General features: G+C 34.6%; 1 protein-coding gene across 5 annotated transcripts in view; it reads left to right on the forward strand.

Moving 5' to 3' along the window:
- The window catches only part of LOC141446303 (roundabout homolog 2-like), a 295,539-nt gene that overhangs the window by 251,380 nt on the left and 23,580 nt on the right, over positions 1-20,579 (forward strand). For all 5 annotated transcript variants that reach the window (XM_074112851.1, XM_074112850.1, XM_074112852.1 and 2 more), the window contains 6 exons: positions 6,469-6,622; positions 7,006-7,136; positions 7,214-7,480; positions 8,039-8,316; positions 8,387-8,588; positions 12,214-12,533. In XM_074112851.1, coding sequence (XP_073968952.1) covers positions 6,469-6,622; positions 7,006-7,136; positions 7,214-7,480; positions 8,039-8,316; positions 8,387-8,588; positions 12,214-12,533 — 1,352 coding nt within the window. The remainder of the gene's footprint in view (positions 1-6,468; positions 6,623-7,005; positions 7,137-7,213; positions 7,481-8,038; positions 8,317-8,386; positions 8,589-12,213; positions 12,534-20,579) is intronic.

Genomic DNA, 20,579 nt, shown 5'->3' on the forward strand with positions numbered 1-20,579 from the left:
GGTTTTTATAATTGTGCGGTCGGTCAGCCCTTTGAGGCCTTGTCAGTTACAAATGGTTTTTATAATTGTGCGGTCGGTCAGCCCTTTGAGGCCTTGTCAGTTACAAATGGTTTTTATAATTGTGCGGTCGGTCAGCCCTTTGAGGCCTTCTCAATTACAAATGGTTTTTGTAATTGTGCGGTCGGTCAGCCCCAACTAAAACAAGGAAAATTCGCTGTTTTCAGATCTGATATTAAGTTTAATGTCATCCGTAGACCCTAAACCTAAATTCTGTAGACCCAAATTTAGGCTTTCAATTAACCGGAAGTGCCACTTTAGTGAGGCCGATTTTTCATTTTTTGGGATTTTCTGGAAAATGGTTGAAACGATTTTCTTTTCGCTTGGTACGCAATTTTAGCTAGCTGCATAAATAATCCGGCCATTTTTTCATCTTTTCATTGGTTTCAATTCTTCTTTTTCTGCTTATATTGTGACAATATTAATTATTTCTATTTATCACAGAATCATTAGAATTTATGTCAACTTATTTGTTTTAAGCACTGATAAAAATTACGTTTTTTTATGTGTACTGATGTGAGATATTTCAATAATTTGTAACGCAAAGCGAAATACGAGTATATTCCCCGATCCACAGTTACTGGAATCATTTGTCCGATTGGGACGATTCTAGGCAGTCCGTGAACTTTCTCCAGTTAGAGACTGCCATAAGTTTTGTTGAATGTATGTATGTGAAGAGGTGAGCCTGAGCCTGACAATTATTTCCTATGAACTCCGTAAACGAATTTTTCTAAAAAAGTTCTGCAACTTCTCCATCTGTTGTGATGCGCCAAAATTGTTCATCTGCTTGGACTACTTCCTATTTCTTCCCCAGTGCCAAACAGTTGTTCCTATAACATGAAATTACCTCGTTACTGACTGTTTGATCGAATCTTTCTACTCTCTACAAATTTTAAAGATTAACATTCCTTCGTAAAGATCTGGCGAATTTGATAGGGAACTTCATATAATAGTTAAGTCGGCGAGTCTTCACAATCGATATAATGGGAAATCATCACTGATAAGTTAAAACTGAAGTAGAAGTGTGTGCTTGAGGAAAATAAGCAGTGAATATATCCAACTTAGGACGTTTCCTGTCTGATATCGTCTAAATAGAGTATCGTCGGCATGAACTTACCTTATGATGAGAAGCACTTCAGCGGTTTACCATCAAAATGTTTTCTGACTTAATTTTACAGTATATTCTAAACGCTAAGTACCGTTATGCTCGCTACTTGTCAAGCGAAGTTTGTAGCATCCATATTCTGAGTTCGGAGATGGAAGTGTGAAGGTAAACTCGGCAAGATAGCGCGGCTGAAGAGAGGGAGAATAGAGTTTCTTGTGCATAAAAGACTTTTGTGTCAGTCCATGTGTGTTTGAAGTCTGTTGCCTGCAGTGTTCTTAAAGGAAGTTGAGTTACTACCGTGCAGTTAACTTAGTCTCCATTCATGTACATGTTGCCTTTGTGTGGGCTATCTTTTTTAAGTAAAGACGTTGTTTGGTGTGTGTGTTTGTAAATGCTTGGCACATCCTTTACTTTCGACTAAACTCCAGCTTCGCTCTACTAACCTCACACACACATCTCTCCTGTGAAGACGCTTTGTTTTCCGGCTGCGTTTCGCCCTTACCCCGACCTATTACTGAAGAGTTTCCCCTTATTGCCTCTCCGTCTAGCTAACGCTTTCGCCTCACGTGCCACCCCTTCCGCATCACATGCGCGCATCTCTTTTACAGACTCTGATGGGGTACGCGATTCTATTTACTTTCTAATAAAATTCAATTATATAAATTAACTGTTACTCAGTGTTAATGCCATCATCCTTTAGCTAAAATATAACAATTTTTCATTTTAAAAAGTTTTAGTTTTCTCACTCACTTCAAGAGGTGAGTTTTGTGATCGAGCTCAATAGATCCCATCGATAATGGACGATTCCCCATTTGCCTCATGATTTAATCCTGTATGCAATATGCATAAATCGTCATTTCCCTCTATATGCTATACAATACATGTTCGTGCTGTTCTAGAGAGTGTTATGTTTCCTCTTGACACACATCTATGTAGCGAACTTCTAGTAGGAGCAAGAGCTTTTATAAACGTCAGATTTATGTGTAACTAACGTCACTGACGACGACGGTAAACTAACGAGGCAAAACTTAATTTAGCATTTTTTTATTATTAATGAAGGTTTATCAATAAAGTTGTAAAATTAAAAAGATAATATATTTTTAGTGTATGTTATGTGAATAGCTACTTCGAAATCTAACAGGTAGGTTTTACGATATTTTGTAACAGTTTGAATTTATATACCACACACTGTTAATAAAACCTACCTCTTTCTTCCGCTTGATCACCGATTTGAGGAAGGTAACAGTGCATTGCATGCATTGAGAGAGAAATTATTTGATTTCGGCCCACAAATAGAGCTTGCTAGTATAGCCATTTTGGAAGTTGGACATAAAGCCTGCCTGAAAAAATAGGCATTACTATTACTCTCTAAATGTGAATTCCCACGTACGCAAGATTATCATTCCCTCACAAGTAAAATATTATGGAAACATTTTTGTAAAGGAAATACAAACAAGGTAAATTACAGTTTAATGAGCTTGAGCCCTACCCATTTCACTGCGACAGTCACACTTCCTGCTGGTAGATAACCCACACATGAGTAAATATACACAAGTTTGTGTGTGTTAATCCTACATCTAAGGAATACAGTTAGCAGACAAGAGAAAAAGGTAAATGTGCAGCACTAATATTCTATTATGGCCTGGCCTACGTTTAACCTTCACTAACATTATATGCATGTATACACATAGAATGTACTTCTGTACGAGTATATCTAATCCCTAACAAACACACACTATGTTTGAACCGGACCCACATTCAAACTTAGTATTGGTGGGTTATATCGCTGCCTTCACTAAATATAAATGCTCTCCGAAAAACTCCCAACGCACTAAACCTTTAGTCCAAGTATCTTCTAATGGCGGCAGATAGAGGCAGATCTCTAAAGTACATTACTAAGAACATATAGTCACGAATTTAGAGTCTCTAAATTAATAGTCTGCTCTTCTGGTAGATTACAGTACTTTTTGGGTCGTACGTTAGATTATATAAAAAGTCTTCTGTTTACCTATTCTTTGTAATTAACAAGTAAACACAGACCATCATTTTGTTGAACGCATATGTTTGTGCAGATAGGCTTCTAGACAGGGAAACCGTTGTTTTGAGAGGAACGCATTTTGCTAAACAGCTTTTTAAAGCGACGTTCATCTACAAATCATAATGTCTTTGATTGTCTGAATTCTACCAGGCCATATGCGTCTACTTTTAGTCAGTATGAAATTCACTCCAGACATAAGGATCTGTTCTGTTAAGATAAACTTCTTCAAGGAGGTTTTTTTTAATCATACCGTATAAGGACCTGGGTTTTCTGAAAAATTAAGTAAATTATGGCTTGCATTCGAGAGAGTAAAAACAAGTAACAAATAGAGAAAAGTGCCAATTTTTTCAAAAGGCCTAAAGCACCTGTGGCATACACTAGATGGATAGGGCATACAATATCTGAAGAAAAGGTCAAATTCAGAAAATATAATGGTTTAGGACAGTGATTGCTAACCTTTTAAATTCGTAGTTTCAAAATTTTGGGAAACCCTAACTTAACTCTTGTGCCACTCAAAAAGATCATTCACAAGCTAAATAGTTTATTTATTACTATTAATAGTTATTAGTAATAAATTAGTAATTACTAATAAATAGTAAATTTATTGGAAATAAAGCTGCTCTACTTGCCTCATGTTGGAAGCTAAAAATTGAGTTATCAAGCTAAAAGCAAAACTTACGTTCCGAATACACTGCTCTAGATAATGTCGTTCGTTCTATCGAAGATTTGTTTTGAATTACTTATTTTTTTATTAATTCTGTTTTTCATAATAAATAAGAACCTGTTAAATTTGTTTTTATATTCTTCACGCTTATTTACCTTCGAATGTGCGAAGAATGTGGGCATCTCACAAGGAAGCAGTGCCTAGTCTTCTTTAGTCTAGTTTTCTTTAACCTATACTTCTTTAAAACTACATTTCACTAGATTTCTTTCACGCCTATTACATATTCTATCTCTTTAAGAACCCACTATTTAGGGTAAACGCTAACTTAAAATTTCTTGATTTAAACCGTTTCGTAGAAAAGGTTTTTTTAAAATTTATTTATTGAAAAATTTACAACAACAAAATTAGCATCTAGTAAATATGATGAAGGGAAAAGATGAGCACAAGAGTGGAGCAGTTGTCCACTGACAACCCTCCGAGATATTTACAAGCAGTGAGAAAGGAGAAATATGCATGCTGGAGATTGTAACCGTGATAAGGAATAGTGAAAAACTTGAGTTGAGCAAGATGCGAATAATTGGCAAAGTAATAGCGTTGAGAATAGTGACTGAATGAGAAGATAAAGGGATATTTCCATATTTACAAAGGAAAAATTATAAATCAATTTTACTCCATCAGTAGATCTGTTGGCCATCACGCCGGTGGCTGAAACGCCCTCATTCTTCTATTGGGATTCCCACGAATGGATTGGGAAGAAACTTCTTGGATTAATGGATTCCATTTTACTTATATATATATAAAACGGTGTATAAACATAAATATTATATTTAACATTTACTAATGCATTATTACTTTATGAAATGCTTATTGCGATAAAACAAGTTTATAAAACACAGACTTCATATTTTTTATAATTTTACATTTTCGTGATCCAGTTGCAATTAAAACCAGACTAGTATAATTTTTAGATGTATGAAGAATGTAAGATGTATTGTGGTGCTGGCTTCTATTTCCGGTCTAGGCCTTGGATTTTTTTAAAGGTTTAGGTAAAGAAATTTACAGTAAAGTATGTTTGCAATCCGCCTTCGTCCGCCGCTCCTAATCTGTAGTCGGACGTAAAGCCCGCCTTAAAAAAAGGCATTACTTAACTGTTCTCCTTTGTAATTGTGACATTTGTAAAGTGCGAAAAATGCAGTGTCAAGAAATAGGGTAAACATTCTTCAATTTTCCTCTGATATCGTTTGAGGAAACCAGTGAAGAAGATTTACTGCTTTGGCAACTTACGAGAATACATTAAGAAGGGATGGGTAAAAGCCGAGCAGGGATAGCAGCCGATTTGGTTGCACTATTTTGCAAGCGTTCACTAACTTTGGAATAAACAGGGAGACGGACATTGTTGTCCCTGTGCGTCTTGTTGGATGATGGAAGTACATCCATAAAGTAGGGTTGTATGGTCGACCTCTTCGTTCTACCTGCGAAGGTTGTTAGCCGGTTATAGAACGGCGTCGGCAGAAATGGCCCTCTACTGCTTCTTCAATGAAAGTACCTCATGACTGGCTGCCAATAGATGTTCTCTATAGATAATAAATTTCCCTTTTCTCCACACACTCAATCTTTCACCTGGATACGTTTCCTATTTTTTCTATTTAAAAAAATACTCAATTCACATTTAGTAGTAACTTTAAAAAATTACAAAATTTATTTATTGCACATTTCTATGAATATTTGACCCTCGAAAAATAAAATATTCTATTTAAATCGAATTATTTTTTATATTGATTTGTTTGAGAAAAGAAGTACAATTTTTATTTTTTAATAACAATGTTTTCTTGAAATCTTGTGGTGAGGTAGCGTTCAATAAGGCAAGTAAGCAATACATCGTACATTCTTTAGCGTACAATATGGCAAGTAAACAATATACATTCTTTAGCGTACAATATGGCAAGTAAACAATATACATTCTTTAGCGTTCAATAAGGCAAGTAAGCAATACATCGTACATTCTTTAGCGTACAATATGGCAAGTAAACAATATACATTCTTTAGCGTACAATATGGCAAGTAAACAATATACAATCTTTAGCGTACAATATGGCAAATATACATTATACAATCTTTAGCGTACAATGTGGCAAATATACAATATACGATCTTTAGCGTACAATATGGCCAAAGAAATTTTGTTTTTACGTGAAAAAATGTGGTGGTAATTGGTTGAATAAGTTTCGTTGATTTCTAGAAAAGTACTTTTCTACTATTACAGTCGATTTATAGTGGGTCGAGCTCCACTGTTATGCAATTTTGTATTTTGGCAGTGAATAAAAATAAAAAATAATAATAAAGATGGTTTACTATTACAGTCCAAATATGTTTCAATCGTATTTAGAGATTAGATGAAGGAGAGGAGACTCGAACCTGAGGCCAATGACAATAAAATCAAACGCACTTCTCTCTTTCTCTCTTTCTCTCACGATTAACGTTTTCAGATCTCCTGAAAAGAGAAACAGATAAAAATCTTTTAGTGTTAATCTGTGTGAAGCTTAAAATATTTAACTTCTGCTTTGCAATAGTTACCTTTGGTAATACTACGCTTTTTTGTTACAGTTCTAAGAGATGAATTCCGAGCGGTGCCCGTCGCCTCCAGAGTGGCTGCTGGCGGAACTGCCCTATTAGAATGTGGTCCACCCAAGGGTACACCCGAACCGAGTCTAATCTGGAGGAAAGACGGGCACAACATTGATATAGATAATACTGATAGGTGAGTTACAAAATATTTTATAAATAAAAATTGTAATATATAATAAAATAAGTTGTCTCGCCTGACCGGCCTAGTGATCATCCTCAAAATACAGAAAGCACACCCAAATTATTGAATTCTCGACCTGGTCAAATCCTAAGTCAAGCAAATTGAAAGCTCTACTGGACATTCTTTTTAGAAACTTTACAATTTTTCTTTATTTTGCTTCTATTTTACAGCGAATCATTACCAGAATAACCTTGAAGCAGATTTAACGTTACTGCTTGCATAATCATCCTCGTCTTAATAATCGTCCTTATCTAAAACTAATTTAGATTCTCTTAGAAAGTGCTATTTTCATTTTATTATTTCTGTAGACAAAATAAATCTCTTATACTTTTCAGAATGAGGGTGGTTGATGGAGGCAATCTTATGATCAAAGAAGTAAAACCCAGCGACGAAGGCCGCTATCAGTGCGTAGTTCAGAATATCGTCGGTTCCAGAGAATCTCCACTTGCAACTCTAACTGTTCACGGTAACCATGCCAAAAGGACTGTCTGACATCAGCTTAATATTTTCAAGTACACTTGGTCATAAGTTTCTGTTTTTCAGTGAAACCATTTTTTTCAAAAGAGCCCAGCGATATTACAACCATAATGGATACACCTGTGGAGTTGGAGTGTTCAGCCGGCGGAGATCCCACTCCGAAAATCCAATGGCGACGTGAAGATGGTAAAATGCCAATGGGAAGAACAAGAATTACTGATGAGAAACATCTGCGCATTGAACGAGTTCAACCAGAAGATGAAGGAGTATACATTTGCGAAGCTTCAAATTTTGTCGGAACAATTTTCGCCAAAGCAACATTGACTGTACATTGTCAGTTTTATTTCCTGTTTTTTGTTACTAAAATCTAAGACATCCATTAGAACAACACCTATCCCTAGAACCTTGTTGCCATCTTTAACATCTATATATGTATATATAGGGAGGGGGGGAGAGTGAATGTGTTTGTTTCTATTTGTACGCCTGCGCAGTATACGGTCATTACTAATCAAAAAGAATATTGGATATAGTATATAGTTTAGTGTATTTATCCGCCTTGGGATCTGGAGAAATACTCAAAGGGAATGTTTGGGCAGAAGGATTACATAATTTATCACAGACTCAGGAAAAGGATATTTAGCGAACACTTTGGCTAAGTTAGTGAAGAATAACAATTACATTGGCTTGATCTCACCCCTCCGTTGTAATAATAACTATTACCTTGTTGAGCAAGGTGCTGTGATTGGAAGCTATTGGGCTGCAAATGCCATCCCATCTCGAGTAGTTTAAGAAAGTGAAAAGTATAGTATTAGTGGGCGCTAAAGGCCAAGCCAGTCGATGCGTCAAATAAAAAAAACATATTGATAATGCAAAACTGTTTATATGTTACAGCTGTTCCAGAATTTATTGTCAAACCATCTGATGAAACGGTCAGCTTCAATGGTTTAGCAAAATTTGATTGTGCAGCTCGAGGCAACCCTCCGCCGTCTGTTTTCTGGTCAAAAGAAGGTAGTCAAGTGTTGATGTTTCCCGGCAATTCGTACGGACGGATGGCGGTCAATAACAAAGGTCAACTTAGTATCCATGGAGTTCTGAAGGAGGACGCCGGGTATTTGGTGTGCTCAGCTCTCAGTGTAGCCGGTTCTACCTCTGCTCGGGCTTTTCTCCAGGTAACACGTTTTCCAATTTATATTAGATCTTTTTATTCTTAAAAAATAATTAATATTATTATAAAAACAGGTAAAATCAGTGGGTGATACGCCACCACCTATTATAGAAGTGGGACCAGCCAATCAGACTCTGCCAATTCACTCTGTGGCTAGACTACCTTGCCAAGCGACTGGCCAACCAAAGCCGAAAATTAAATGGGCGAAAAATGGTGGACCAATACAGGCCAGTCCTCGATTCAATGTTTACGAGAATGGAACTCTTCAAATAGATGGTAAGTCGAAAATTTTGTTGATTCTAACATGCTGAGACAAGGTTTGGCTTTTGCATGGAACAGCGCAGGATGGCGGATGAACTTGTATGTTGGCGGCTGCTTCTAAGTAATTTTCTAAAAACTCCAAGGTGAATAAGGGTATTCTCAGAACTCCGTGAGATCTTCGCTATAAGGAACTAGTTGGATGTCCTCTCCCATCAGGAAGCTATCGTCTTTCCAAGAGATTCTCACATGAGCCCAAATTTAGATAACAAGCATCCCAGACTAGAAGCCTATCTCCACTAAATACCAGACTCTGTATTCGATCCAAGTCACGGTAATGAAGGAAGAAATTGCATGACTAGATTTTTTTTTTTTTTTTTTTTTTTTGGCGCATCAACAGTTGAGGTTATGGGCGCCCGGAACTTTTTCCAGTGCACTGCCGGCCTCCGGACAGTGTTCTCACGTTACAGACAACACTGTCCATCACCGGGCAGTGAGCTGTAAGAAGCACCTAGGAAGAGAAAATCTAAGGGTCAGCAGCTGGATTCGAACCCGGGACCTCCGCGTGGGAGTCCAATATGCTAACTGCATAGCTAATCCCTTCCCTTTATTTTTTTTTTTAATGATTTAAGGCGCGTCAACATCCAAGGTTATTGGCGCCCGGAGCTTTTTCCAGTGCACTGCCGGCCTCCGGACAGTGTTCTCTCGTTACAGACAACACTGTCCATCACCAGACAGTGAGCTGTAAGAAGCTCCTAGGAAGAGAAAATCTAAGGGTCAGCTGCTGGATTCGAACCCGGGACCTCCGCGTGGGAGTCCAGTATGCTAACTGCATAGCTAATCCCTTCCCTTTATTATTATTATTATTATTATTATTTGATGTATTATGACCCGGAAAATTCCAGCCAAATTTAGAAGGTACTAAGATTTTTCTCTTTTCCAGTCATAAAATAATAAAATTTTCTCCTTGGGTAGAAATTTTGATGGACTTTACCCTGTCGGGTTAAATCTACCAATCTAGCAGGTGATAATGCTATATTCTTGGATATTTTTAAGCTACCCTGATTACAGTATTTAGAGACAATCATTTTTGGTGTTGGTGCCTGGACTTAGTGCTATCATAATCCTATAATATTTTCTCCCATAAACATGTAGAGAGGGAAACCTAAAGTTTGAAGAAATTAGATATTTTTATGCCATTTATAATTATAGCGTCGAGAGAAAGTTAAGAGAAATGTTAAAAAGTTTGCGATCCAAAAGATTCTTTTTGAGAAATAGAAATGAACTTTGAATAATAAGATTGGAGTCAAAGTTGAGTGGATTTATTCTAAAGAAAAAAGGAATACAAAATGAGAAGTATAATTAATTCCGCTTTCTTCTTTTCGCTCTTAGAAATCCCGTAAAAGGGATTAATTAAGGAAATGAGTAAAAAAAAGAGTTAAATAATTCCGGTTCCAAGGTTAAAAAGAAGATAGAAAAGTCGGAACTCTCCATCCGGCTGTGACCACTTCTTTCTCACCTTATGGATCTAGAAGATGGATTACAGGGTTGCATAAAGAATTTGATAGCTCATTTTATTTTTGGAACGCCATTCATATCAGCTGCCTCCATTGATTTATAATACCCATAAATAAAAAGTATTTATGTTAATCGATTTAAAAAAAAAAACACTCGGAAATATATTCTATTGCTACTTCCGTTATGCCGATTTAAATGTTATAAGGAATGTTTATCCTAGAATTCTAGGAAGTATTGATTCAACAGGGTCATGCTCCCCTTAATTGCAGACGAGATGGCATTGCTGGTTTTAATATCCTAAATGATATAAACTTTGTAAGACATCAGTGACATTCATAAATCTAAGTCAATAGGTTGCCAAAATTCCATCATCAATAAATTTAATGTCAGTTGAAGTATTATCCTTACGGGAATTTGATAGGCGATTGGAGAAGTCATTGCATGAATAGCATTGGACAGATCAACTAACCAATTAATTTCTTCGAGGCCAATGGGAGGCTTCCTTAATCTATTGGTCAATATTGGGCTCATAAATAAGAATATTAGATTTCCCAGTGAGGTGTCCAATCTAGTTAACAAGGAAATAAGAAAAAGGAAAGGAAAGCACGTGACTCTATTTATGAGGAGGACTCGGGAAATTCTCAGGCACAATCTAGTAAAGCAATTTCACGGTGCACTAGCTTTCTTCAGATAATGGAGTCATAGCCCAGGACCAGTCAGTCAGTCTACCCCGATCCCGCTGGCTGGATCTACTAACTAATCCAGACAGATCATTTACTACCTTAATAAGCTGAGTTGTATAGGTACAAATCACTAGTGCATTTTTCACTTTCTTTCATTGTTTTTTTCCACGAAATAATCTAAAGGTGTGCTTCCTTCTCTAGACATACCTCTATTGATAACATATTAGCTACTTCACTTATTTAAATTTCTAATGAACATCCATATTTATTAAAACTATTCACAATATGAAAGAAAATATATTCATCGAAAACATGTACATTAATAGTTTGATATCTTATGTTACAATTATTTAAAGTTAAATGGAGTCTTCGCTGAACTATACACTGAAAAAATTATTTTATAGACGAATATGGTTAGCAATAGGATCCTTCGTTGATGTTAAATTTTAAACTAAATGTTCCTATAAATACATATTTAGTGTTAAGTGATTATAGTTATAACTTTAATGTCTGTGATTATGGAGGGCTATGCGAATATTTGAACAGTGTACCTAGGGATTGTCTATCTTGTTATGAATGTGTTGACAATACTTTGAAAGTATTATAACCTCGTATTACGATATGGTATTGATACATTTAGTCCCAAAGTCCGTTTATGTAATAATCCAAAATATCCCCGTTGGTTTTCTTCTGACCTAAGAGCTCTCGTTGCCGATAAAAGAATGTATCATTGTCTTTATAAATAAACCCAAATACCTAGTTACTATGTAAAATTTTCTGTACTAGGCAGCGTGACCCCGTGTCTTATGACTATACGCTGAACGGCTCTTTGCTGGTTAGGTATCGTCAGTAAAGGATCTGGGCATCACGTTCAACTGCAAATTGGATTTTATGGAGCACATGAATAGGAACAGAAGCAAATCTCTTACAAACGCTTGGGTTTGTATTTAGGAATTTCTCTGACAGCTGTTCTTATATCACAATGTATAAATCCCTTGTAAGACCCCATCTTGAAGTAATTTGGAGTCTGTTTTGCAAGGTACATATGGCTTCTATTGAGGCCAGAACAAGTTCTTTCGGTGGTTAGCTTGCCGTTAGAAAATCCCTAAAGAAACCCTTATCTATTCCGATCTACAGCTCACTTTCAATATTCCTCCACTTGCCACCAGAAGAATTTATTATGACCTACTTTCCTCTGCAAACTTCTCCTCTCTCAAATAGACTGTCCTTTGGATTATTGATCCGTTTTTTATTTAAAAAATAAAAATAAAAGAGGATTTACTCTAGATTACAAAGAAAGTTTGGATGGTTTTCAATGTTAGGCTTTTTCGTACAGTTTTTGACGATCAACCCTCATTCAACTGTCTTCCGTTTAACTTTATTTTTGTAAAAATTTTTAGTTCGCAAAAACAGTGGAATAATTTTTGTTGTTCTTGCTACAGATCTGGAACTGAACGATTCAGGTCTATACACTTGCACTGGAGTTTCGGATAGTGGGGAAAGCTCTTGGTCTGGCTCGCTGACTGTGGACCAGAGTGGCAGTGCCGAACTACACAGATCTGCTGATCCCAGTGTATTTCCTAAAGCGCCGTCTACACCAAGGGTATTGAACTCCAGCCAGTCGTCGTTGGCCGTCACCTGGGAACCTCCTCTTGGAGTAGCGACTTCTTCCCTATTGGGATACACTTTGGAGTATTGCAGTCCAGATCTGCAGACCGGCTGGGTAGTGGCCGCTCATCGAGTTCAGTCTAATTTCCTAGTGGTAACTAAAAGTTGATGATTCCAAATTATTGTACATACTAACAAGTGGTTATTTAATCAGGATAGGCTGAAGACACTGATCTTATATTCTGCAGTAAAACTTTAAGGACTCCATCTAAAACATGTTTTCTTTTGGGAATTATTTTCCAACTTAATAAAAATATCAAGTGCAGAACTTGGGCTTTAATTTGTAAATTTCCTCCCGGCTTAAGAGAGAGAATTCTTTAAAAATGGCCATTAAATTTTTGTTTTCAGTTAAAGCCATTTCCCAATCAATTTAGCTTTAAAATAAGCTAAACGCTTTTATAAGAGAAAGTAACTATCTGTTGTAAACTTAGGCGAGCGCTACCGGAACTTTTTCTCCTTTCTCAGGCACTCCTGAGTCCTCGCTTCCACCAATTTCCCTTCCAAAAGAATCGGTATTTCTTTGTTTTTGTAACGAAGCCTCAGTACCTTTATTGCTGGAAGTGCTGGCACCTTGGCAGGAAGACCATTCTAATCCTCAACCGTCATGAGATCTTTTATTAAACTTTTATGACAGAACCCTTACTTTACTTCTGTCAAATAATTTACATAAAAGAGCAGTCTGGCATTCCTAAAATATCAAGACTTAAAATATGTATTTTTTATGCTATGGCAGAAGTGGGTACATTAATGGATTAATGGTAGAGAATATGGAAGGAATGTAAGATAAAGGAGTGAGTAACTGCGTGAGATGGCAATATTTAATGGTAAGATGATGTTCAAGTAAACTGCCGAATCATAGACAAATGGTTAAACTGCTTTGTTCTATTTTTATACACATTACATCTGACGAGTAAGATTAATCTTAAATTGATTTATTAAGTTCTACTTATGGTGTCATATAAATTGTAGTCATCATGGAGATGTTTAGGATGTGGGATGCTTGCTGGAAATTCAAGAAGAGATGCAAATGCCTTCTTGAATGCAGCGAGACTATCCTTCTTTTATGATCTCTCTCTCTTTCCTATTGGCCCAGCCACAGAGTTGGGCAAACATTTAATCAATTAAAAAACAATTGAATTAAACCGAAATTTAATTTTAATCATGATTAAAATTAAAAAATTTAATCGGCCAAAATTAGTTGATTAAAATTAAATTCACTTTTAATTTAATCGGAATTTAATCAATTAAAATTTTTAATCATAACTAAAAATTAAAATTAAAATTAAAATTAAAATAATCAGAATTTTAATTGATTGAATTAAATTCCAAATTTAGTTTTAATCACTTTGGACGATTAAATTTTTTAATTTAATCAAAATTTGAGAGATTAAATTTTTAAAACCAAACATTGCCAATGGTTAAACCAGAATCGGTCCGATGCATCTTTATTCCGCCTAGCTGGTGCCTCTTCTCTATCAATATTATCACCTTTCCCAAACTTCCTCACTAGACTTAGATAGGACCACCTTACACTCACATTTAACCATGTTGGCGACTCATTAGACTTAGATAGGACTACCTTACTCTCACATTTAACCATGTTGGCGACTCATTAGACTTAGATAGGACTACCTTACTCTCACATTTAACCAAGTTTACCACTCACTATACTTAGATAGGACCACCTTACACTCACATTTAACCATGTTGGCGACTCACTAGACTTAGATAGGACCACCTTACACTCACATTTAACCATGTTGGCGACTCATTAGACTTAGATAGGACTACCTTACTCTCACATTTAACCAAGTTTACCACTCACTATACTTAGATAGGACTACCTTACACTCACATTTAACCTAGTTGGCGACTCAATAGACTTATGAACAGGGTGACCAGAGTTATGTGTTCCACCCACTTTTTTTTTAAACGGCGGGAAATTTCAAAAAAATAAAACACGTATTTAATCAAATCTAGTTTTTTTCAGTAATTGACCCATTTTTTATACCCCAATTTCCCCAGATACAGTATCTAAGATTTTTTCAATTGGAACAAACCAGATCTAGGCATGCTAGAGCTATTCGATATTCCGGATCTTCGATTGAAGCCAAGGGATTAAGGTTACTGTACACTTTATTTTTTAGATATCCCCTCTGAAAATAGTCTATTGGGGTTAAATCCGTAGTTCGAGGTCAAAATCAAGCTCTTCTTGAACCGGATGATAACTGGGGATGAAAAGTAGATTACCTACGAAAACATCGTAAGGAAAAGGACATATTGTGAACTCGGAAAACCTAGCCCTTCCACCTGTAAACCTAATTTCACTCTGAATAAGAGAATGTTGTGTATATAGTGGGACATTCGAGGACCTACACATTATAAGCTTTTAAAACCGAACGAAAAGCTTAATTCGGAGAAGTATTGTTAGCAAATGCATAATTTAAAGACAGCAGTCCAAGAAAAAAGGCCGGCGATGTTCAATAGGAAGAACATCATACTGCATCATGATAATGCCAGGCCAAATGCTGCTTTAAAGACTCGTCTAAAAATAGCAGAACAAGGCTGGAAAATTCTGTCGCATCCACCATATTCCCCGAACATAGCACCCTCCGACTATCACTTGTTTTTGTCCTTACAAAATTTGTTGAAGAGCGAAACATTTAAAAATGAAGTAGATATCAAACCAGTACTGGTTCAATTTCTCGCCTCAAAAAATAATACATTTCTCAAAAATGAAATACATAAATTGCGCTCACGCTGGCGAGATATCATTAATAATAATGGCAATTATATTATTTAATAAAGTTTAGGGGTAAGAAAAATTTGTATTTTGTTTTATTCCAAAAACGGACAGAACTTTCCGGTAGACAGTATATAAGTCTAATGAGTGGTAAACATGGTTAAATGTGCTTGTAAGGTAGCTTTATATAAGCCTAGTGAGTCGCCAACATGGTTAAATGTTAGTGCAAGGTGGTCCTATCTAAGTCTAGTGAGTGGTAAACATGATTAAATGTGAGTGTAAGGTGGTCCTATATACGTCTAGAGCAGTGGTTCTTAACCGGTGTTCCGCGAAATTTCAATTTTAAATATATGGAAATTTAAAAACTTTGGAAAGATACGAAAACAAAAAATTGTCCCTTTTTTTTAATTTTAATTTAATTTTAAGTTCCTACTAAATACCAAATTTCAAATTATTTAATGTTAGTATTCCGCGAGGAAAATATATAAATATAATTGTGTTCCACGTCTATGAAAAGGTTAAGAACCACTGATATAAAGGGGTCATGAAATTCTGTAAAACTATGGCCGTTCTATATCTCCCACTGTGAACCACGTATTGATATGGAATTTTGTTCTCTAATACACATTGTTTTTCTCAATTTTAAACTATAGTTATTTTGTGCACAGATCGATAAATGTAGAAGATATAAAAGGTTGAAAATTTTTTGGGTCATGAAATTTTGTAAAATTATGGCCGTTCTATATCTCCCACTGAGAACCACGTATTGATATGGAATTTTGTTCTCTTCTACACTTTGTTTTTCTTAATTATAAACTATAGTTATTTTGTGCACAGATCTAAAAAGGTAGAAAATATAAAGGGTTGAAAATTTTTTGGGTCATGAAATTCTTTAAAATTATGGCCGTTCTATATCTCCCACAGTGAACCACGTATTGGAATAGAATTTTGTTCTCTTCTACACTTTGTTTTTCTCAATTATAAACTATAGTGATTTTGTGCACAGATCTAAAAAGGTAGAAGATAAAAATGGGTTGAAAATTTTTTGGGTCATGAAATTCTGTAAAATTATGGCCGTCCTATATCTCCCACTATGAACATCGTATTGGTACGGAATTTTGTTCTCTTATAAACATTGTTTTTCTCAATTATAAACTATAGTTATTTTGTGCCCAGATCTAAAAAAAGTAGAAGATATAAAGGGTTGAATATTTTTTTGGTCATGAAATTCTGTAAAATTGTGGCCGTACTATATCTCCCACTGAGAACCACATATTGATATGGAATTTTTTTCTCTTATACACTTTGTTTTTCACATGTATAAACTATAGTTATTTTGCGCACAGATCTATAAATGTAGAAGATATAAAGGGTTGAAAATTTTTTGGGTCATGAAATCTTGTAAAATTATGGCCGTTCTATATCTCCCACTGTGAACCACGTATTGATATGGAATTTTGTTCTCTTCTACACTTTGTTTTTCTCAATTATAAACTATAGTTATTTTGTGCACAAATCTAAAAAGGTAGAAAATATAAAGGGTTGAAAATTTTTTGGGTCATGAAATTCTTTAAAATTATGGCCGTTCTATATCTCCCACTGTGAACCACGTAATGGAATGGAATTTTGTTCTCTTCTACACTTTGTTTTTCTCAATTATAAACTATAGTGATTTTGTGCACAGATCTAAAAAGGTAGAAGATATAAAGGGTTGAAAATTTTTTGGGTCATGAAATTCTGTAAAATTATGGCCGTCCTATATCTCCCACTATGAACATCGTATTGATACGGAATTTTGTTCTCTTATAAACATTGTTGTTCTCAATTATAAACTATAGTTATTTTGTGCCCAGATCTAAAAAAAGTAGAAGATATAAAGGGTTGAATATTTTTTTGGTCATGAAATTCTGTAAAATTGTGGCCGTACTATATCTCCCACTGAGAACCACGTATTGATATGGAATTTTATCTCTTATACACTTTGTTTTTCACATGTATAAACTATAGTTATTTTGCGCACAGATCTATAAATGTAGAAGATATAAAGGGTTGAAAATTTTTTGGGTCATGAAATCTTGTAAAATTATGGCCGTTCTATATCTCCCACTGTGAACCACGTATTGATATGGAATTTTGTTCTCTTCTACACTTTGTTTTTCTCAATTATAAACTATAGTTATTTTGTGCACAAATCTAAAAAGGTAGAAAATATAAAGGGTTGAAAATTTTTTGGGTCATGAAATTCTTTAAAATTATGGCCGTTCTATATCTCCCACTGTGTACCACGTATTGGAATGGAATTTTGTTCTCTTCTACACTTTGTTTTTCTCAATTATAAACTATAGTGATTTTGTGCACAAATCTAAAAAGGTAGAAGATATAAAGGGTTGAAAATTTTTTGGGTCATAAAATTCTGTAAAATTATGGCCGTCCTATATCTCCCACTGTGAACATCGTATTGGTATAGAATTTTGTTCTCTTCTACACTTTGTTTTTCTCAATTATAATCTATAGTTATTTTGTGCACAGATCGATAAATGTAGAAGATATAAAAGGTTGAAAATTTTTTGGGTCATGAAATCTTGTAAAATTATGGCCGTTCTATATCTCCCACTGTGAACCACGTATTGATATGGAATTTTGTTCTCTTCTACACTTTGTTTTTCTCAATTATAAACTATAGTGATTTTGTGCACAGATCTAAAAAGGTAGAAGATATAAAGGGTTGAAAATTTTTTGGGTCATGAAATTCTGTAAAATTATGGCCGTTCTATATCTCCCACTGTGAACTACGTACTGATATGGAATTTATTTCTCTTATACACTTTGTTTTTCTCAATTATAAACTATAGTTATTTTGTGCACAGATCTATAAATGTAGAAGATATAAAGGGTTGAAAATGTTTTGGGTCATGAAATTCTGTAAAATTGTGGCCGTTCTGTATCTCCCACTCTTAACCACGTATTGATATGGAATTTTTTTCTCTTATACACTTTGTTTTTCACATGTACAAACTATAGTTATTTTGAGCACAGATCTATAAATGTAGATGATATAAAGGGTTGAAAATTTTTTGGGTCATGAAATCTTGTAATATTATGGCCGTTTTATATCTCCCACTGTGAACCACGTATTGATATGGTATTTTTTACTCTTGTACACTTGGTTTTTCTCAATTATAAACTATAGTTATTTTGTGCACAGATCTAAAAAAGTAGAAGATATAAAGGGTTGAAAACTTTTTGGGTCATGATATTCTGTAAAATTGTGGCCGTACTATACCTCCCCCTGTGAACCACGTATTGAAATGGAATTTTGTTCTCTTCTACACTTTGTTTTTCTCAATTATAAACTATAGTTATTTTGTGCACAGATTTATAAATGTAGAAGATATTAAGGGTTGAAAATTTTTTGGGTCATGAAATTTTGTAAAATTATGGCCGTTCTCTATCTCCCACTGAGAACCACGTATTGATATGGAATTTTGTTCTCTTCTACACTTTGTTTTTCTTAATTATAAACTATAGTTATTTTGTGCACAAATCTAAAAAGGTAGAAAATATAAAGGGTTGAATATTTTTTGGGTCATGAAATTCTTTAAAATTATGGCCGCTCTATATCTCCCACTGTGCACCACGTATTCGAATAGAATTTTGTTCTCTTCTACACTTTGTTTTTCTCAATTATAAACTATAATGATTTTGTGCACAGATCTAAAAAGGTAGAAGATATAAAGGGTTGAAAATGTTTTGGGTCATGAAATTCTGTAAAATTATGGCCGTCCTATATCTCCCACTATGAACATCGTATTTGTACAGAATTTTGTTCTCTTATAAACTTTGTTTTTCTCAATTATAAACTATAGTTATTTTGTGCACAGATCGATAAATGTAGAAGATATGAAAGGTTGAAAATTTTTTGGGTCATGAAATTTTGTAAAATTATGGCCGTTCTATATCTCCCACTGAGAACCACGTATTGATATGGAATTTTGTTCTCTTCTACACTTTGTTTTTCTTAATTATAAACTATAGTTATTTTGTGCACAAATCTAAAAAGGTAGAAAATATAAAGGGTTGAATATTTTTTGGGTCATGAAATTCTTTAAAATTATGGCCGCTCTATATCTCCCACTGTGCACCACGTATTCGAATAGAATTTTGTTCTCTTCTACACTTTGTTTTTCTCAATTATAAACTATAATGATTTTGTGCACAGATCTAAAAAGGTAGAAGATATAAAGGGTTGAAAATGTTTTGGGTCATGAAATTCTGTAAAATTATTGCCGTCCTATATCTCCCACTATGAACATCGTATTTGTACAGAATTTTGTTCTCTTATAAACTTTGTTTTTCTCAATTATAAACTATAGTTATTTTGTGCACAGATCGATAAATGTAGAAGATATGAAAGGTTGAAAATTTTTTGGGTCATGAAATTTTGTAAAATTATGGCCGTTCTATATCTCCCACTGAGAACCACGTATTGATATGGAATTTTGTTCTCTTCTACACCTTGTTTTTCTCAATTATAAACTATAGTTATTTTATGCACAGATCTGTAAATCTAGAAGATATAAAAGGTTGAAAATTTTTTGGGTCATGAAATCTTGTAAAATTATGGCCGTTCTATATCTCCCACTGTGAACCACGTATTGATATGGAATTTTGTTCTCTTCTACACTTTGTTTTTATCAATTTTAAACTATAGTTATTTTGTGCACAGATCTAAAAAGGTAGAAAATATAAAGGGTTGAAAATTTTTTGGTCATGAAATTCTTTAAAATTATGGCCGTCCTATATCTCTCACTATGAACATCGTATTGGTACGGAATTTTGTTCTCTTATAAACTTTGTTTTTCTCAATTATAAACTATAGTTATTTTGTGCCCAGATCTAAAAAAAGTAGAAGATAAAAAGGGTTGAATATTTTTTTGGTCATGAAATTCTGTAAAATTGTGGCCGTACTATATCTCCCACTGAGAACCACGTATTGATATGGAATTTTTTTCTCTTATACACTTTGTTTTTCACATGTATAAACTATAGTTATTTTGCGCACAGATCTATAAATGTAGAAGATATAAAGGGTTGAAAATTTTTTGGGTCATGAAATCTTGTAAAATTATGGCCGTTCTATATCTCCCATTGTGAACAACGTATTGATATGGAATTTTGTTCTCTTCTACACTTTGTTTTTCTCAATTATAAACTATAGTTATTTTGTGCACAGATCTAAAAAGGTAGAAGATATGAAAGGTTAAAAATTTTTTGGGTCATGAAATTTTGTAAAATTATGGCCGTTCTATATCTCCCACTGAGAACCACGTATTGATATGGAATTTTGTTCTCATATACACATTGTTTTTCTCAATTATAAACTATAGTTATTTTCTG

The sequence above is a fragment of the Rhodnius prolixus genome, unplaced genomic scaffold (genome assembly GCF_049639745.1).
Source record: "Rhodnius prolixus isolate KJV_2025 unplaced genomic scaffold, Rpr scaffold_1, whole genome shotgun sequence".
NCBI lineage: Eukaryota > Metazoa > Arthropoda > Insecta > Hemiptera > Reduviidae > Rhodnius > Rhodnius prolixus.